The sequence below is a fragment of the Panicum virgatum genome, chromosome 7K (genome assembly GCF_016808335.1).
Source record: "Panicum virgatum strain AP13 chromosome 7K, P.virgatum_v5, whole genome shotgun sequence".
Classification (NCBI taxonomy): Eukaryota; Viridiplantae; Streptophyta; class Magnoliopsida; order Poales; family Poaceae; genus Panicum; species Panicum virgatum.
This window is the reverse complement of record NC_053142.1, coordinates 38,491,848-38,508,865: the sequence shown is the minus strand read 5'-3', so window position 1 is coordinate 38,508,865 and position 17,018 is coordinate 38,491,848. Positions and strand designations below refer to the sequence as shown.

Below are 17,018 nucleotides of genomic sequence, written 5' to 3'. Positions count from 1 at the left end.
AAAGAATCTAATGAAATATTTGACGCGTGATTAGAGGATGGTACTGTAGCATTACTGTAGCAAATCATTGATTAATTACCGTCATTAGATTCGTCGCAAAAAGTTACACTTATCCATAAAGAAGTTTTGCAAATAGACTTCATTCAGTGCCATACATAAAAATTAGCACGAATCACTGTTCATTAGCACAAGGCCATTGTATCTACACCATCACATGGCCCACTTGCCAAGCTCAGTGGGAGGGACAGGGACCTAGGATTCTTTTCTGCTTAACAAAGGACCCCACTCGTCAGAGGGCAGCGACACCACAGACGCCAACGGTCAAGTGCCCGCGAACCTCCAAGCGACGCCAACGGTTACTTTCGCCGCGAAATGCTTTCTACTAGGTCCAACGCCGCCCTCCGCCCACTGCTCTGTTCGACTGTTCCCACGCCACCTCCCAAAATTCTAGAGCGGGAGCGAGACACCTCACCAAGAATCGAGCAATTAGCATGAGTAGCGTGGCCGAGGAGAACGCCGGAGGCGGCGGCAGCGCCGCGGCGCCCTTGGTGGTGGTGGAGCGCGTGGTGACGGTGGAGTACCTGGAGCAGTCCATGTCGCGGGAGCTGCTGGGCAAGTTCCCGGACTCCTCCGCCTTCGACTTCGACTACTCCCAGAGCGGCATCTGGTCCCCGCTCAGCAAGGTCCCGCGCGGCTCGCCGGCTCCAGCCTCCCGCGCCGCCGCGGCCGAGGCCGCCACCTCCTCGACCGACTTCCTCGTCGCCAATCCGAAGCGCAGGGCGAGGGCTGGCGGCTGCTGGCTCAGGGACTCCGCCGCCGGCGGGAAGTCCAGGAGGCGGCGCCGGCGGCTGCGGCGCGCCGGGTCCTTCCTCGACCTCCACGAGACGGGCAGGGCCGGTCTGGACTTCTCGCCGCCGGCGCCTTCCCCTGCGAAGGTAGTAACCACCTGCCTTTGATCCAGCCTCCATTAAGCTTTGCTGAAATCTTCACGAGCATCACGGGATTTCCACTTGTTGGGCGGGCGGGTTCAGGAGGGCTGGAGGCGGGTGCTCAAGGCGGCCATCAGGAAGTTCAAGACTCGGCAGCGGCGGTCCCGGCAGGCTCCCCTGCTCCAGACGAATGACGATGCTCCCCATGCTGTGATCGATCGATCTCGCGCGCTCCCACGATTTGCTTATATTTTGTTTGGGTCTAATTCTTTAGATTGAATTTGGATGCTGTTCCGCGCGGGCACGCCCTGCGTTGAAGTGTAACTGAGTTCAAATTTGTTGCAATCGTGTAACTGAGTTCAAATTTGTTGCAATCATACTGGAGAGTATGATTTAGTACGTACCTTTTCTGGTTCAGTTTCCGAGTCTTCCTTTCCCCCCACGACGGCAATTATCACCTGAAGTCTCAAGTCAGTTCACTCTTGTTGATCATTTAATGTTAGTCTTCTTTTGCCAAATGTGACCTCGATCCCTTCAAGTGGAGGGGTCTTGGTTGGCGCCTATGGAACAATTCAGGGAGGGATGCGAATTTCTGAGCTAAGCTTCCGCGCCATCGATGAGCATGTTAATGGGCATCCAGGCCCCCCACGTGTCGGTCGACTTGGAAAGTTCCCTCCGCCGCCGCTCGCCGAGCCAGGTACCCCAACCGTCGTCGGCTCGTCGCCATCGACGTCGCTGCCTTCTCCTCGATGGCCATTGGCGATGCTGGGGAACCCTGCCCTTGCTGTTAGTTCTTCCTTTTTCCATCGGCAAACGATCCGTTACGGATTCTGTACAAATCTTACCGATCCAGGATTCGCCTCGGAACTGAAGCAGCGTACGTTTCATAAATATCCCGTGCCTACCGTGACCAAAGCAAACGGTGTCGTTCCGGCAATTCAAGCTCGGGGGAGTCGGGTCAACCTGCCATCCATCGAGAGGGCAGGGCATGGCTTCCAACGGCGGCGACGCATCGGCCGACGTGAGGCAATGCATATGCGCGCCCACGACGCACCCGGGCTCCTTCCGGTGCCGGCTCCACCGCGGCGTTGGCATGCCGAGGTCGGCCTCGTGCCAGCAGTTCGGCGGCGCCGGTGCGCCGGCCCCCAGATCGCTCTGCCCCTGCCACAAGCGGAGGGTCGCGTCCCAGCAGCAGCTCGCCGTGCAGTCAACCCCAGTCGGCGGCGGCATGCCGAGATCGTCTTCTGAGCAGGTGTTCCGCCCTTTGGGCGTTCCAAGATCGGCGTCGTGGGAAGACCTCTCTCCAAAGGGGTGACCGGAATCGGAGGGCTGCTCTTTTGGCGATGCCTTCGATCGAAATTCGAAAAGGCTGCTCTTTTGGCTTGAATTAAGTTACTGAAACTTCCATTGTAGTACTAACACGGAGGATGACAATCTGATTGTTTGTTGCAAAGTTCATCCTCTTAGTGCAACTTGGGAGAACGCGTTTTGAATGATCTTTGCCTTTTTGTTGGTACAAAAGCTAAAGAAGCTACGAATCGGGTCTTGCAACGTGTGGCGTCCGAGCTATCCGTGCGTTTGATACTACTAATATGAATGCAGTACTACGAGTAATGAGTTGATCTGGACAGCCTCCGATTCGTTACGGGAGCCGTTGCTGTGCAGAAGAGGACAAACGGAGAGATCCGAAGCGATCGCTAATGATAGTATTCTGGAGGGTTCGGACTTCGGAACAGACGGCAAGAAACTCGCGGATCTGCGCCAGCGATCGGAGCAGGCTGGCAAGTGGCAACGGCTCCTCCGGGTGTCGCCCTCCTCGGACCTAGCCGACCTCTCCCAGGTTTTGCAACGCCCTGTGTGCCCCTTGTCTGGGAATCCAAAGAACAACACCTGCACAGCTCAGCAGTTGCACGCACGCATGTTTCGCCCAGTATTTTTTTAGTGTCCGGGAGGAAACATAAACTCTGAACTCCTGGGCATCTAGCCAGGTGGAGGTGGAGTGCCGCAACTGGATCCAAGCATATTCTTTGGGAGCTGATTAAACAAACGCTTTGGCAATTTCAATCTAGCACTGGCGTCCAGTTTTCCAGAAGAGATGTCCTCAGGGCCTCAGGCTTTATGCTGGCATTACACGTATGGTGGTTGTTGAACAGCCTTTTGCGAAAATGAGCTGAACAAGACACAGAAAACGTACAATTCTCGAAGAAAAACCGTTCCCCTTCGATTCTCTGGCCAACACTGAAGTTCCCGGCGGGAATAGCTACAAACTCTCCTCAGTCACGGCTACTAAAAGAACACTAGACGGGACGTGGTACAGAGACTAACGTTTCACCCGATCCATCTCACCCTCTCCATGAAGATACATAGCAGCTGGCTCTGGCCCCTGGCCTCAACACAGTTTACCGGAGAGTACTCGGCGTCCATTCTTCCACCTCGCGCTTGCAAACAATGAAGCTTTGAGCTTGTTTTTCTGAGGAAAGCTTTTCTGGAAAAGTCGCAAGAGAGAACCGGTGTTAGTATTCGTAGTTTATAAGGCTGCATGCTACTGCTATTTCTGCTGCTTCTCTTCACCAACAAATCGAATTTGATTTAAAGGGCGATCTTTTTACCAAAGTTAGGCAGCGAATTTTGCAAACCTGCCTAGCTTTATACTTGCACGATATGCTTGGAAAATCACTAAAACTTAGAACGGCTGGATATCAGGAGAAGTTCCCGAAGAGCTTAAGAGAGCAGTACCTGCCTGATCTTTTACCACGTCCTATTTGCGGGACTCCACCAGAATGTAAACTGGTTTTCCGTTGAGCTTGTAGAAATCCTGCACGTAAAAGATGCAACCCCAGTTATCAGATGTTAGGGACTAGTATACCTTGCTATTCTTCTCTTTCATAAAATTGACAAAAGAAGCGAAAAACTGAGGCAACCTAAGTTGCTTAAGAAAAAACAGTCATCCAAATTTCACCTCAATGAGGAGGCGAATTCGAACATGGGTGGACTAAGCGTATATCCACAGTTCCACACCCCTCTTTCATCTCATCCAGAAATACAGATATGCTAGGTTCCAAAGAGTGAAGCTCTTACATATTACTTTAGTTATGGTCAATAGCTATCCTATCCATGTAAGAAAAATTAAGCCCTGACCGCACTTACTTATCTATCACTCAAAGTTACAGCCTACCGATAGCTATGGGTCATTTGACCTTAGAGTTCTGAGTTTACTGGTAAGAGGAAACATTATCAGCATGATGATCTTATTTCACTTTTTTTAATATACCTGCAGTCTCATAGGTACAGTAACAAGTAAACTAGTTATTTTTTTTTACAGTGTTCATGTTCTTCAAGTGTCATTTTCCTCCCTCCAGACTCAGTTACGGGTGGAATATTTCCTCAGTTTCCTTTCACAAACTGTGTGCCTGTAAAAAGTATATTGGTGGACCTTGACAAAAAAGAATATATATATAGATACCTTAAACTTGGGAAGCCCAATGAGGCATGCACACTCAACCACGTCAGCTCCGGCGCATTCTGGAAAAGCAAAAAATTTCAGCAGGCATGAAAAGATTCTTTAGAGTTCTCTCGTGAGTATGTAACAGTCTAACAGAGAACACAGTAAGTAAAAATCAGAACATACGCTGTTCAAATATTGTAAAGGTCAATGGTCTATGCAAACAAGATTTATTAATTCGAATAAGAAGAGGAAAGAAACATAGGTGAAACAGTAGCAGCCCTTGTTTTTATTTTATTTTATGAGACATGAGTGCTCAATTCTTATCTGCAAACTTTTCGCTTGTAACATAAAAAATCGAGATTGTGCATCCAGTCTCATCGAAATCATGCCTATAGGTAATTAGCTACCCCATAGGACATATCATTCAGACAAGAATTTGTCCTATGAATAAACAGCTTGTCCCGCTTAAGGACAAACTTCGATTATAGTCAAAAGAACATGATGCCCTCCACTCTACATGTCATCACTAAATTGTTGGGATGCTTGTCAACACCGCATGATACTCAATGCACTTTTTTACGCAACAATCTCTGAATTAGGACAAATTACTACCTCGGTCCATCATCTTCCGTATAATTTGTGTAGTATTTATCATCTTTGTCTTCTTATTTTTTTTGTTTAAGTTTCTAATTCTAGATAAGATCCAGAAACCATTGGTGAAAAGATTTTCTTCCTTGTAGCAAGAAATCTAGAATAACAGGTTTAAGTTCGAATGTTGGGAAAAATTTGCTTTCCATCTTTAGAGAACATATATTATAGGGAAAAGTCCTATTTTCAACCCTAAACTTTCCCGAGAGTCCGATTTTCAACCTCGAACTCCAAAACCAGACATAATGCATCCTTGAACTAACGAAACCGGACAAATTTCCCCCCTGAGCCGAATCCACCCCGGTTTTTGCCTCGTCACCCGTCCGACGTGGACTTCGTCGCCCAGTCAGCCACTTGAATGGGCTTTTGACTCCGCGCGGCCACTGTGGTCCCTCCCCACTCAGAATTTCCCCATCCGCTCCAGAACCTTAACCCTAGAAGCGGCGGCGACCACCACGGAGGCGGCGCCCCCGGCGGCGAGCACGGCGACGGCGGCCCTGATCTTCATCGAATCCGCGATTGGCTGGTGATGCTGCTCGAGATCTGAGGGCTGCACCAAACCGGTGAGTGCTGCAAACCGATTCCAGTGTAGGAGATGGGCTAGATCTTAGGGATTAGAGTTATACAAGGTCGGGATTGCCGGTTTTTATGGGTTTTTGCTTCTCCTGTGCACAGCAGCGACATGGATGTGTTGGGAACTCTCCCAGTTAGGTTTCATTTCAACGGGGAGTTCATAAAGTCTGGGTCTGATCTGCGGTATTGTGGTGGAAATGTTGCAATGGCATACATAGATCGAGATAAAGTTTCACTTCCAGAGCTTGTAGGTCATTTGAAAGATCATTGTGTAGTACTCGATGGAACCCTTTTGCACTGGCTTGTACCTGGGAAGGAGCTTAAGTCTGGTCTGCGAGCTATTGTGGATGACAATACTTGCATTGAGATGGCAAATAGCACAGAAGAATGTTGCGTTGCAGATGTATTTGTTGAGGCCCCAGCTACACAGGATAAATCTGAATCAGGCTCAGAAGAAGATAGTGATTATGAAGCTGAGTTAGGCTGTGATACAGGCTCAGAAGAAGAAGGCAGCACGGAGGAAGAGGCAGTGCCTGAAGATGTTGACATGGGAGCTGGTTCAGCAGCTGTGAAGCGATTAATTACTGAAAGCAGAGAGAAAATTGATAAGCAGATTCAGTTTGTCAAGGAGTTTTATAGCCCTAGCAAGGGTAAGGCAAAAGTTTGTGATAGTGGACCTAAGAATGGTGACAAGTCTAGCTCTGACAGTGAGTACTTGCCTGGAGATAGCTGCACATCAGGTGAGGATGATGAGGCCAAAGAGATTCTCATGAATTTTAAGGTGTTCAAGAAGAAGGTTAGATCAGGTAGAGATGCACAGTTAGATGATGTGTTTGTTGATGGACCCAAGACTCAAGTTGGTGCTTGAGTTCCTCGAGCTCCTGGATGTCTCCATCAAGGCCGCCGTCGCCGTGCTCGCCGCCGGGGGCGCCGCCGCCGCCTCTAGGGTTAAGGCTCTGGAGCGGGTGGGGAAATTATGAGTGGGCCGCGCGGGGTCGAAAGCTCATTCAAGTGGCTGACTGGGCGACGAAGTCCACGTCGGACGGGTGACGAGGCAAAAACCGGGGTGGATTCGGCTCAGGGGGGAAATTTGTCCGGTTTCGTTAGTTCAAGGATGCATTATGTCTGGTTTTGGAGTTCGAGGTTGAAAATTGGACTCTCGGGAAAGTTTAGGGTTGAAAATATGACTTTTCCCTATATTATAACATGATTGAATTTGCAGCTCACTTGATCAAAAAGCAAATAGAGTGATTGATTTCTAATCACTGGTGGTTTGTTCTAATACTCAGCTAATATACATCACGCAAGAAACCATAAACAACATGGCAGAATAGCATCTTTACATTACACTTATGAACAAACGGGGGAGAGTTCCTGCATGATGTCACAACAAATAAACGTTCAACGATAGTATTTTGAGCACATCCAGACAACGAACATCAACTGGGAAGATAAGTGCAACACCTATCCGAATTTTTTATGTTGATCCCAATTACATATTTAGAGCACTAATACTAATGAACAACCGTGCAATGTTGATGGCTTACATGCATACATATATCATATGAAAATAGCATGTAATTAAAAGGTACTAACCAAGAAGTCTGATTGCAGCAGAAAGGGTTCCACCAGTGGCAACCAGATCATCAACAACCACTGCGCGCTCCCCCGGTTCAATAGCTCCAACATGCATCTCCAAACAATCCGTCCCATACTCAAGTACATAACTTTCGGAAAATACATCACCTATAATGGTGTAAAAGCAACAGTTATAGTACATCCTGAAACAAAACAAAACTGCATTCTACAATGAATCTAGCCAGTTGTGCTTTCCTTTTGGACAAATGATAGAACGATAGTACAAATTTTTTTATATAATGATGCTTCCGCATAGTGACACAATCTTATGATATGGTTTTTACCAGGGTTTTGAATTTCGTTTGTCAAAAAAATTCGGGCATGGCCGAAATCACCGAATTTCGCGAAATTTCGGCCGAAATTCATTTTTAGACTATTTTAAAAATACTTTTAAATATATTTAAATTATTATTTCCGAAATTTTCAAATTTCGGAGGGGGCGAAATCACCGAATTTCGCAACACTGGTTTTTACTGCATGGCATATCGGTTGGATTTCACAGTGAAACAAAAGTGATGACTCCATGTATAATTGTTGTTTTCACTGATATGGTAGATATGCATGGTATATGACATGGTTCGAAGTATGTAGTATATGGTGTTTCATTCTTTTTCGAAGTTAGATCGTTAAGATGTTTGTGGGCAAATACACAAATACATTCATTAGTCGTAGCTCTTTGCTTCCCTTAACAATAATGCAGACAAAATTGCACGAAAGTAAAAATGCCAAATTGTTACATTCTTCTGTTGCAGTGACCTAATATATAATTTTTGGTTCGCATTTACTTCCTCAATCACATCACCTGGAAGTTTCTTAGGTTTACGCAGCGGTATGAACTTTGCTCCAATGGCTAAAGCAATGGCTGGTCCAAAGATGAAGCCTCTGGCTTCGATACCTAGTAAAACATGAAGAATCCACCACACAATTTATTAGTTTGCGACGGGTATACGTATGAAGTTAGATTTGAGCATGATTACAGCCACGGTAAAAAAACAGTTTTGACATTCACCATGTGATGAAAGGAGTAACTCGACACCACAATGAAAGCAGTGATGTATAGGATGCAAAAATTAAATACAGGGCCTAGCTAGATAAATGCCGTTGAAGAAGATGACACAGGGAACACGCGCACCGGACAAGCGGTTGATCGATGAACATGAACCCAATCCTCCTGGCGAACAGCAACAGTCCAGCGGGAAGTGGTGCTCTACTTGGCTGCTGCCAGGGCAGCAGGAGATCACTGCGATGCGAACATGCATGCAGCCCCGCGCGGGACCAGGCCGTACGCAGGACCAGGACTCGCCGCCCGCGCGTCCGAGAACAAGGCCGAGCCGGCCGGCACCGCATGTGCGCGCCCGCAGCCGTCCGATCAGGATCCCCGGCGGCGCCCCACCACCGGACCACCCCCACACACGGCGCCGGTCCCCGCCCCCCGGCACACGAGGTGCGCGTCTCACTCGCACTGTCTCTGCTCATGAGATCGCGCCGAGCTGAGCTCCATCGACCGATCCCCCCAACCAGCAGCCGTCTACATGCCCTCCGATCCCGGCTTTGAATGCGCGGGGATTCCGGTGGACCACCGAGCCGAGGCCCTGCAAAGCCCCGCCGGCCCCCGGTGGCGCCGCGGCGCGGCCGGACACGACCAGACCCTGACGCGAGACCGGACGCCGGCTTTGGCTCATTGGTTGGGTCATCATGCCAGCATGGGCCACGGCATGCGGCCGTAAAACCAGCGCACACGCCCGCGCGCGTAGCGAGCAGACGCCCAGGTAGTCCTCGACCTGACCTCGCTCCGCTCCAGCCTCCAGCGCGCGGCATTGGACCCCTGGATTTTATTGCACTTGGCCAGGACGCCAGATGGGCGTACCAGCATTTTTTTTTTAAAAAAAGGATTATGTATCAACGTTGAACTCACCTAGTACCCAAACTGCTGCTGCAGTTGCCGGGGGTTTTATTTTAATTTACTGCGAACAGTAGGAGCAGATTGGAGGCGAGAGTGATGAGAGAAAAAGAAATGGCGTACTAGGTGGTGGTGCTGATGACATGACCTGATCGGCTGATCACAACGAACGAGCGACAAAGCGTGGGGGACAAAAGCAGCACGGAAGATCTGCCCCAAAGATATTACGGAATCTCAGAACACCGCCGCGCCCGCCGCGCCGCTCCCAGTGGCAGTGCCCCGGCCAGTGGCAGGGATTGACGCCAGCACCGAGCGGCCGGCGGCGCCAGGGGCATTATAGTTACAGAGCGCGAGCAGGCGGCCAAGCGGCGGCGGCGGCTCGTCATGAACCAACGATGATTCGGCTTTGGTGGGTGATTTTCCGGTTGGGTTTTGTACCTGCGACGGCCGCGATGCCCATGCCGCGGTAGCGCTCGACGAACATGTCCACGGCGTCCTTGAACACGGCCGGCCGGAGCAGCAGCTGCGTGATGTCGTTGAACATGATCCCTGCATGCATGCGCGCCGGCACCGGCCGGGAAAGAGACGATGAGCAGACGTGTCCCCGGGCGGGCGCGCGCCGTGGCACCGGCCGATCGAGGCCCGGCCTCGCGCCGCGCGCGTGCGGTTCTCTTGTCGAGTCAACCGAAATGATTGTGTTCGGGACGGGATGGGCGGACCTGGCTTGGGGAAGTGGGGGACGACGCGGATGGCGTCGGAAATGCCCTGGAGGCGCGGGTCCGCGGCGGCGCGGCCCTTCTCCTTGGCCGCCGCCGCCGCCGGAGCCTCGTCCACCACCGCCATGGCGTTGTTGCCGCCGCCGGTCTTGTTGTTCTCCTGCTCCCCCATCCCCCTCGCACGGCAGGACACCCCGGTGCAAGAAGATCGCCACCGGCTAGTACTAGCAGCCCTTCCCGGCCTCACCTTCGCCTGGCTGCTTGCTTGCTCCCTCGATCCTCAGCTCCTCCCTCTCCAGCTGTCGCTTTGAGCGGCAGCTGGGGGCGCCTATAAATAAACGCGGGGAGGCCAGAACCAGGTAGGTACAGCCGCGGATGGCAGTAGCTCAGTGGACAGTGAGAGGGGAGTTGTTTTTTTTATATCTTTCGTTATCCTTTGTGAACCGGCCGCCGGGTCCACCGTCGCTCGAGACGGCGGGCGAGCCCAGTTCAGCGGCCTCACTCACCCCCGCTCCCTCTAGTTGGTCAGTGCCCGGTTGCCAAACCCCTTTCTCCGTTTCTCTCGTCCCCGTTCACGAGTGAGGCAGGGCGTCAGCAGTCGCTACCTCGGCTAGCCTGCCGTGGGCCGTGGCTGCCGCTGCTTCGAAATCTTATGCCAGATTTTGCTTGAAGCTAGCTACCAAATACGAACAGTGCCGCAGCAGCGGCGGCGGCAGCAGCTACACTGTACTGCACAATCCGCCCGGAGCGCCTTTTCCCAGAACTACTCGGGCTTGTTTAGATGCATAAAATTTTAGATGTAAAATACTGTAGCATTTTCATTTGTATTTGATAATTATTATTTCGTTATGGATTAATTAGATTTAAAAGATTCGTCTCACAAATTATAGACAAACTGTATAATTAGTTATTTTATTTAGTTACATTTATTATTTTATGCATGTGTCAAAAAATTTGAGATGATGTCTTGTAAAATTACACAGTCGCGAAATTTTTTTTTATAAAATTTTGAAATTTTAAAGAGAACTAAATAATCCATCACATCGGATACTCCCCGATACTCCCCGGGGTAGTTCGTACCCAACTTATAAAAAGAATCTTATAAAGAATCTTATAAAAAAAATCTTATAAAAAAATCTTACACAGTCCGATACTCCCCGGGGTAGTTCGTACCCAACTTTGAGGAAAATTCAACTGCTAGGGCCTTGTTTAGTTCCCTCTAAAATTTCAAAATTTTACAAAATTATCCATCACATCGAATTTTTTAACGCATACATTAAGTATTAAATGTAGCTAAACAAAATAACTAATTACACAGTTTATTTATAATTTGCGAGACGAATCTTTTGAGTCTAGTTAACTTATAGTGGGACAATAACTACCAAATACAAACGAAAGTGCTATAGTATTTTACACTAAAAAATTTACACATCTAAACAAAAGCCTAGCACAAAGTTACCGCTTCATTTGGTTTTTTAAGGTGTTGTCACATCGATATTTGGATGTCAATTTAAATATTTAGATGTTAGTTTAATATAAAACTAATTGTATAAGTTGTCATTAGGGCTCTAGGCGAATTTATTATGTATAACTAATGCATGATTAGTGGATGATTACTGTAGTAATTAGTGGTCAAACCATGAACTAATTAGGCTCAATAGATTCATCTCGCGATTAAGTCACGATTTATGAAATTAATTTTATAATAAGTCTATGTTTAGTACTCTTAATTGATGTGTAAACATGTGATGTAACGAGACTTGACTTAAACTGAAAAAAAAAATCAAACTGGGCCTTACATTCTCGACCAATGAGTGAACATTGTACCCATTTTTTAGGAGTTTGATTATTAGTAGCTCCAACCTCCAAGCCTCCAAGGCAGGGACTTTGATTATGAGCTCCATGCCTCCCAGGCAGGGCATTGGTATTTTGGACGGTGCCAAACCAATGGGAATCAAACCGGTCCTCCCAAGTCCCACTACTGCGTTAGCTGCTGCTGTAGGCGTGGCTCGTTGCTAACCTGTGGTCTGGCGCGCTGCTCCATCCACCAGGCTAGCACAGGGCAAATCTCCCCGCACGATCCCGTCGAACAGTTCCCCGCACTGACCGCTGGCGGGTTGGCAGCTCCGGCATCGCGTCTTTTCCTGATTTCCTCGCCACCCGCACCGAATCATCGCCATGTGATCCCCCGCGCCGCGCCCTGTGCGCGCGGGGCGCACCTGCGCTCGTACGCGCGCTGCATGCGCGGCCGGCCGGGTTGCCTATGGCCTCAGCAGCGGCCGCCTCACCTGGCTGCCGGCCTGCCGCAGCGCGACTGCGCGAGGCGGGGTGGATGACGGAGGGCGATGGATTGCGCGCGAGCACGACCTGGGTGGGATTGGCATCGGCCACGGCGCGAGGCGAACCGCAAGCGAGCGGGCAACAGGGGAGGCCACAAGGGGGAGGCGGCCAGAGGATGGAGGGGCGGCCGGAGCTTTCGACCTACAGAGGATTTCTGGGGGGTCAGCGAGCCCCGGGCGAGCGTATCCGCTGGCAGTGAGATCACTGAGATCCGCGGGATATTGCCGTGGGCCCGCCCTGCCGGCTCCCGCATCAGAATCCCCTGCGCCGTGTCCCGCTGCTGGCGAGACGGCGAGCCTGCCGCCTGCGCCGTAGGTTTGGACCCAAGCTCGGGTCATCAATCATCATGTATGATGCTACCGAGCAGTGATATGGTCCAGTCAAACTAGCCTGTCCATGGCCGTGCAAATATTTCAACCCGTTGTTTAAATGCAAAATTTAAAATTCCAAAGCTAATCTTACATGCATAGAGTATTAAATATAGATGAAATAAAAAACTAATTGCATAATTTATTTATAAATTATGATACGAATCTAATGAGCCTAATTAGATCATGATTAGACATTAAATTGCTACAGTAAATATGTCCTAATATTAGATTTATTAATCTTAGTAAGTTCGTCTCGTAGTTTACAAACGAGTTCTGCAATTAGTTTTGTGATTAGTCTATATTTAATAATTCAAATGTGAAAATTTTCTCTTCAAAAAAATTATACCGTGCATCTAAACGAGACTATGAGTATGGAACTCCTGCGTGATTGGAGGAAAACATGCTTGGATGGCAGCAGTGGAAGTGTGGAACACGAACATGAACAAATCGAAGCAAGAGAGTGGTGTGGGATAAAAAAAAGTATGGGGATCAGTGAAGGACATACGACTACAGTAAGACCGGTTTGGATTCAAATCATATAGGTGAAAATACTAAAATTTAGCATTAGCTCCTTCAAACGGAGTGCTGATGGGTGGACTAAAATTTAGTATTAGCTCCTCCAAACAGAGTGCTAATGAGATGGACTAAACTTTAACCAAAACTCAAAAACTTTAGGAAGTGCTAATATATATTTAAAATTTAGTACTCAACTTTAGCTCCTCTAAATAGGGTCTAACTTGGGACTGAAAAGCCAATACAAGCTCGTTTGGGACGGCTTCTTGCCGCTCCAGCTACGTGACTGTAGAGTCATCTAGAGGTTTGATTTAGCTCCGCGCTATAATGCAACTCAGTACTGGTTACTGTAGCACGGAGCCGAAGCCCCTCCGGGCAGAGCGGTTCAAAAGGCGCCCTACATATGGTAACTGCAGGCAGCATGGTAGTATTGGCGCGACTCATTTATAATTGGCTATGGAAGTTAGGCCAGTCTCAATGCGAGTTTCACGAGGAATTTCATGGTATCAAATTCTACGACACATAATCGGTTTTGCTGACACGATAAGAAGAGAGAAGGGCAGAGTTTTATGAGACGAAAGAGGAGTTTCATCCCTATAAAATTCAATCAGTATAGTTATTTAGTTTTCAGTCTTGTTAAATGTATCATGAAATTGTATACTAAGACTAGTCTTAGAAAATTGATGGTACGATGCCAGAGGACGATGTTGTTTATACCAGTCCAGTCTAGGAAGGGAGAGTGCTATCCACCGATTGCACGTCAGGTCGTATCAAGCAAGAACCTAGAGACAGCCTATGACAACCCTTCTAAGCTAGTGCCAAGATGAATGAACCAAACACTTGATTCCTCAACTAGATGAAAAGTGTTGACATTGCTAAAAGGAAAAAGAGGAAAAGATGAGAGCATATCTTTCGGATTGTTCTTGGTTTGTGCAATCCCTTGCCTTGGCAGTAATACAGAGAAGCGCATAAGTTGGAGCCTGTTTGTGAGGGCTCCGTGTGAGGGCGGAATTGGAACTGGAGCTAGCGGTGCTGTTTTGTTTTTAACTCTGCCTATCTATTATCTTAATACAATAGTGTTAAAAGAAGTCACCACATTCGCCGAGAGGGAATACAAATTCCCACATTAATCCAAAAAAAAAGAAAATTTGCACCGTTGGATTTTATGAAGATCTAACGGTCTATATTATTCTAGAAAATCTATATTAATTTAGCATTCCCTAACGTAAAAAGAATTTGTACTCCATATTTCCATAATCGGTTAGGTAAAGAAAAAGGTAAAGAGGAAATATAAAAAAACATAACTATTTTTTGAGCAAATCCACGTTAGGTCCGTCGGGTCCATGACCGACTCTGACACAAATGTGTTTAATCAATATATAAATAGAATGTTAATGGAATTGGTACAATCTTAGTGTTGCTGGAATTTTTCTAACCGAAATAAATTCTCCATCTTTTACCGTCAACCTGACCACAGATTCATCCACAGGATCACAATTATTTGGACAACATCAATCAACCAGCACATCAAGCGTGAGCTAATTGACTAGCACATCATATTTATTACCTGGATCGCACATGCTGCTACAAAAAGTTTTCGATTTAGGTCAGGTTTTGCATATAGTAAGTGTCCATACAAATATATACAACCGCAAATCTTTAGACATGACCAACAAATACCATTTTGACGAAAACACCATTTTGACGAAAACATCATCATGGCATAAAAAAAAACTTAGGCAGCTGGAAACAAATGGAAAAGCATGGAACATTAAAGAGAAAATAATAAGAATGTGGAAATAGATTAATTTTGCAGCTAATTTTGTGGATATTATGTAGAGTGTTAAAAAAATCACCACGTTCGCCGAGAGAGTCTAGAAATTTCACGTTAATCAGAAAAAGAGAAGTATACTGATGAATTTTATGAAGATTGAATGGTGTAGGCTAATTCAAAGAATCCGTACGAATAATCGAATACGATCGAAAGATATACAAAACAATAGCAAGCAGTTGTTTAGATGCCAAGAATTCGAAAGACCGCGTCAGCTGGTTATTCATCAGAAATTCACGAATTGTTACTATGTGCTCCACATTATTCCTCTCTGCTGACCTGGTCCTTGATGGTGGGTCTATCATTGTCTAGGGCTCGCGCCCTCTGCAGCTCTCATATGTCTTGTCCTCTCCAAGCCATGCACTATATATGATGGTTGTACTTGGTGGGCTTGCGATACCCGAACATGAGCCCTTCCAGATTGGCGAGCGCGCTGAAGTGGAGTGGCAGGTCACGTAGATTGAGCAGCGAGGAGCGACAGGAGACTAGATGAAAGGGTTTGCTTTAGTAAGCAACATTGTCTCAATGTGAAAACATTCAAAGGAAGCTTTTTGTTGTGCACATGGAGAGCAACAGTTCTCGCTAAATCAATGGGGATCAAAACTACTATACCTAATTGGCCAAGTTCCGGCATAGAAATAAATCAGTCATACATGGACAAGCTAGATAACATTGTGGCAACGTTGAAGAATACCGATCCTTAATGTGGAATGGTGCATTTTTTTCTAATTTTATAGTAGATAAAGAATACTAATTTCACATGCAAAGACTAGAAATATTTCATGATAATTTCAATAAAATATATGATTAAATAGGAAACATTGAGCTTTATGATGATTCAGTGATCTACAAAAATCCAAAGAATCAATGTTGAATCTGAATATCAAATAAATAAATTTGGAATTAGAAAAAGAAAAATATTAGTTGAACAAAGAGTCCACTGTGACTACGATTAATAAATATATAAATTTGAAATAAAAAATAGTAGTTCATTTATATATGAATTGAGGAGCAAAATAGCTAAATAAAGGGCGAGTACCCGGAAATCTATTTCTGACAGGGTCTGACAAAGGAAATTGTTTTTCAATTTCTATTAGATTGAGTCATTGGGAAGCTAATTAATTTCATAGAGAGCCGATGTATAATATAATTTGTTAATAGTTAAATTTCAAATTAAGACTTAATTACTGTGATAATAAAAAATAATTTACACCATTGATTTTTATGATAATCTAATGGTCTACCTAAAGAATACATGACGAATAGCTAAATTCACAATTAACATAGTAGGAAGATTAATAGTAGTACCTGATATTAAATTAGAACCAAAATAGCAAAATAAATAGTCCATGTCAAAATCAATTAATCAATAAATAAATTCGAAAACAATTTAAAACATATTTCAGTTTCTAGCATAATAATTAAATAAATAGACCATGTAGAATATCTTAATTGCTAAATTTAAAATAAAACTATTATACTCATACCTTTATAATTTTGAAATGAAACTCCCCCATTAGACAATGGAAGAGATGACAAATGATAATTATGGAGAAAACCATTGTCATGAACAATTTAATTAAAAATATTTAAATAATTTATTTTCAAATAAAACGAAGCCAAAATGTTAGCCGGAAAAATCTAGCTACTCACGTTATTTGCGCGGGACACCTTGTTGTTGCTAGTTCACCGTACAAAACAGTTTCGACTCTGTCAATTACCTAGGCAGAAACGCCCCATCGATGCGGGCGTTTGACGCGGCTCCCGCAGGTGACGGCAGAGCGGCTGCGGGAGTCCTCCTCAGCGGACTCTTAATGTTTAACTAATCTTTTTTCTTTTGCAAAGGGTTGTTTAACTAGTCATGAGGGATAAAAAAAATGGCCATAGGTTAGTGTATTTTGAAAAGTCTCTGCGCGCTCTCGTGATCCGACACATCTACAGTCCATTCATGTGAAGGTGATGCCCTCAGGTACGAAAGATCTTCTTCCCTTTTCTCTCCGTGGCAAGAAGAGAACTGACGATCCTGAGTTCCTGACGCCGCACGGCGGAAAGTGGAGAAAAGCGGGATGGAAGGGAAGCAATCTGTTTCGGATTCAGAAGGAATAGACACATGC

At 46.4% G+C, this 17,018-nt stretch overlaps 1 protein-coding gene and 1 pseudogene across 2 annotated transcripts; one reads left to right on the top strand and one right to left on the bottom strand.

Moving 5' to 3' along the window:
- The first annotated feature begins 254 nt into the window (after positions 1-254).
- LOC120642559 lies at positions 255-1,408 on the top strand (annotated as a pseudogene).
- Positions 1,409-3,036: 1,628 nt separating this feature from the next.
- LOC120642549 (adenine phosphoribosyltransferase 2-like) lies at positions 3,037-10,158 on the bottom strand. Of its 2 annotated transcripts, none has more exons than XM_039919127.1 (7): positions 9,853-10,158; positions 9,572-9,682; positions 8,036-8,128; positions 7,192-7,341; positions 4,393-4,451; positions 3,670-3,744; positions 3,037-3,414 (listed from the first exon to the last, which is right to left on the bottom strand). In XM_039919127.1, the coding sequence occupies exons 1-6, from the start codon at positions 10,019-10,021 to the stop codon at positions 3,688-3,690; spliced, it is 639 nt and encodes a 212-aa protein (XP_039775061.1). In that variant the 5' UTR covers positions 10,022-10,158; the 3' UTR covers positions 3,037-3,414; positions 3,670-3,687. The 2 variants fall into 2 exon arrangements, with proteins under 2 accessions (XP_039775061.1, XP_039775060.1); XM_039919126.1 differs by having other exon boundaries at positions 3,666-3,744; positions 9,853-10,157.
- Between the last annotated feature and the right edge of the window lie 6,860 nt (positions 10,159-17,018).

Excerpts from the sequence above, each read along its gene's own strand:
- LOC120642549 (XM_039919127.1), bottom strand. The coding sequence starts at position 10,021 with ATGGGGGAGCAGGAGAACAACAAGACCGGCGGCGGCAACAACGCCATG. Across the intron at positions 9,683-9,852 it reads CCCCCACTTCCCCAAGCCAG|GGATCATGTTCAACGACATC; the intron begins GTCCGCCCATCC and ends GCATGCATGCAG. Across the intron at positions 3,745-4,392 it reads TTGGGCTTCCCAAGTTTAAG|GATTTCTACAAGCTCAACGG; the intron begins GTATCTATATAT and ends TTTTACGTGCAG.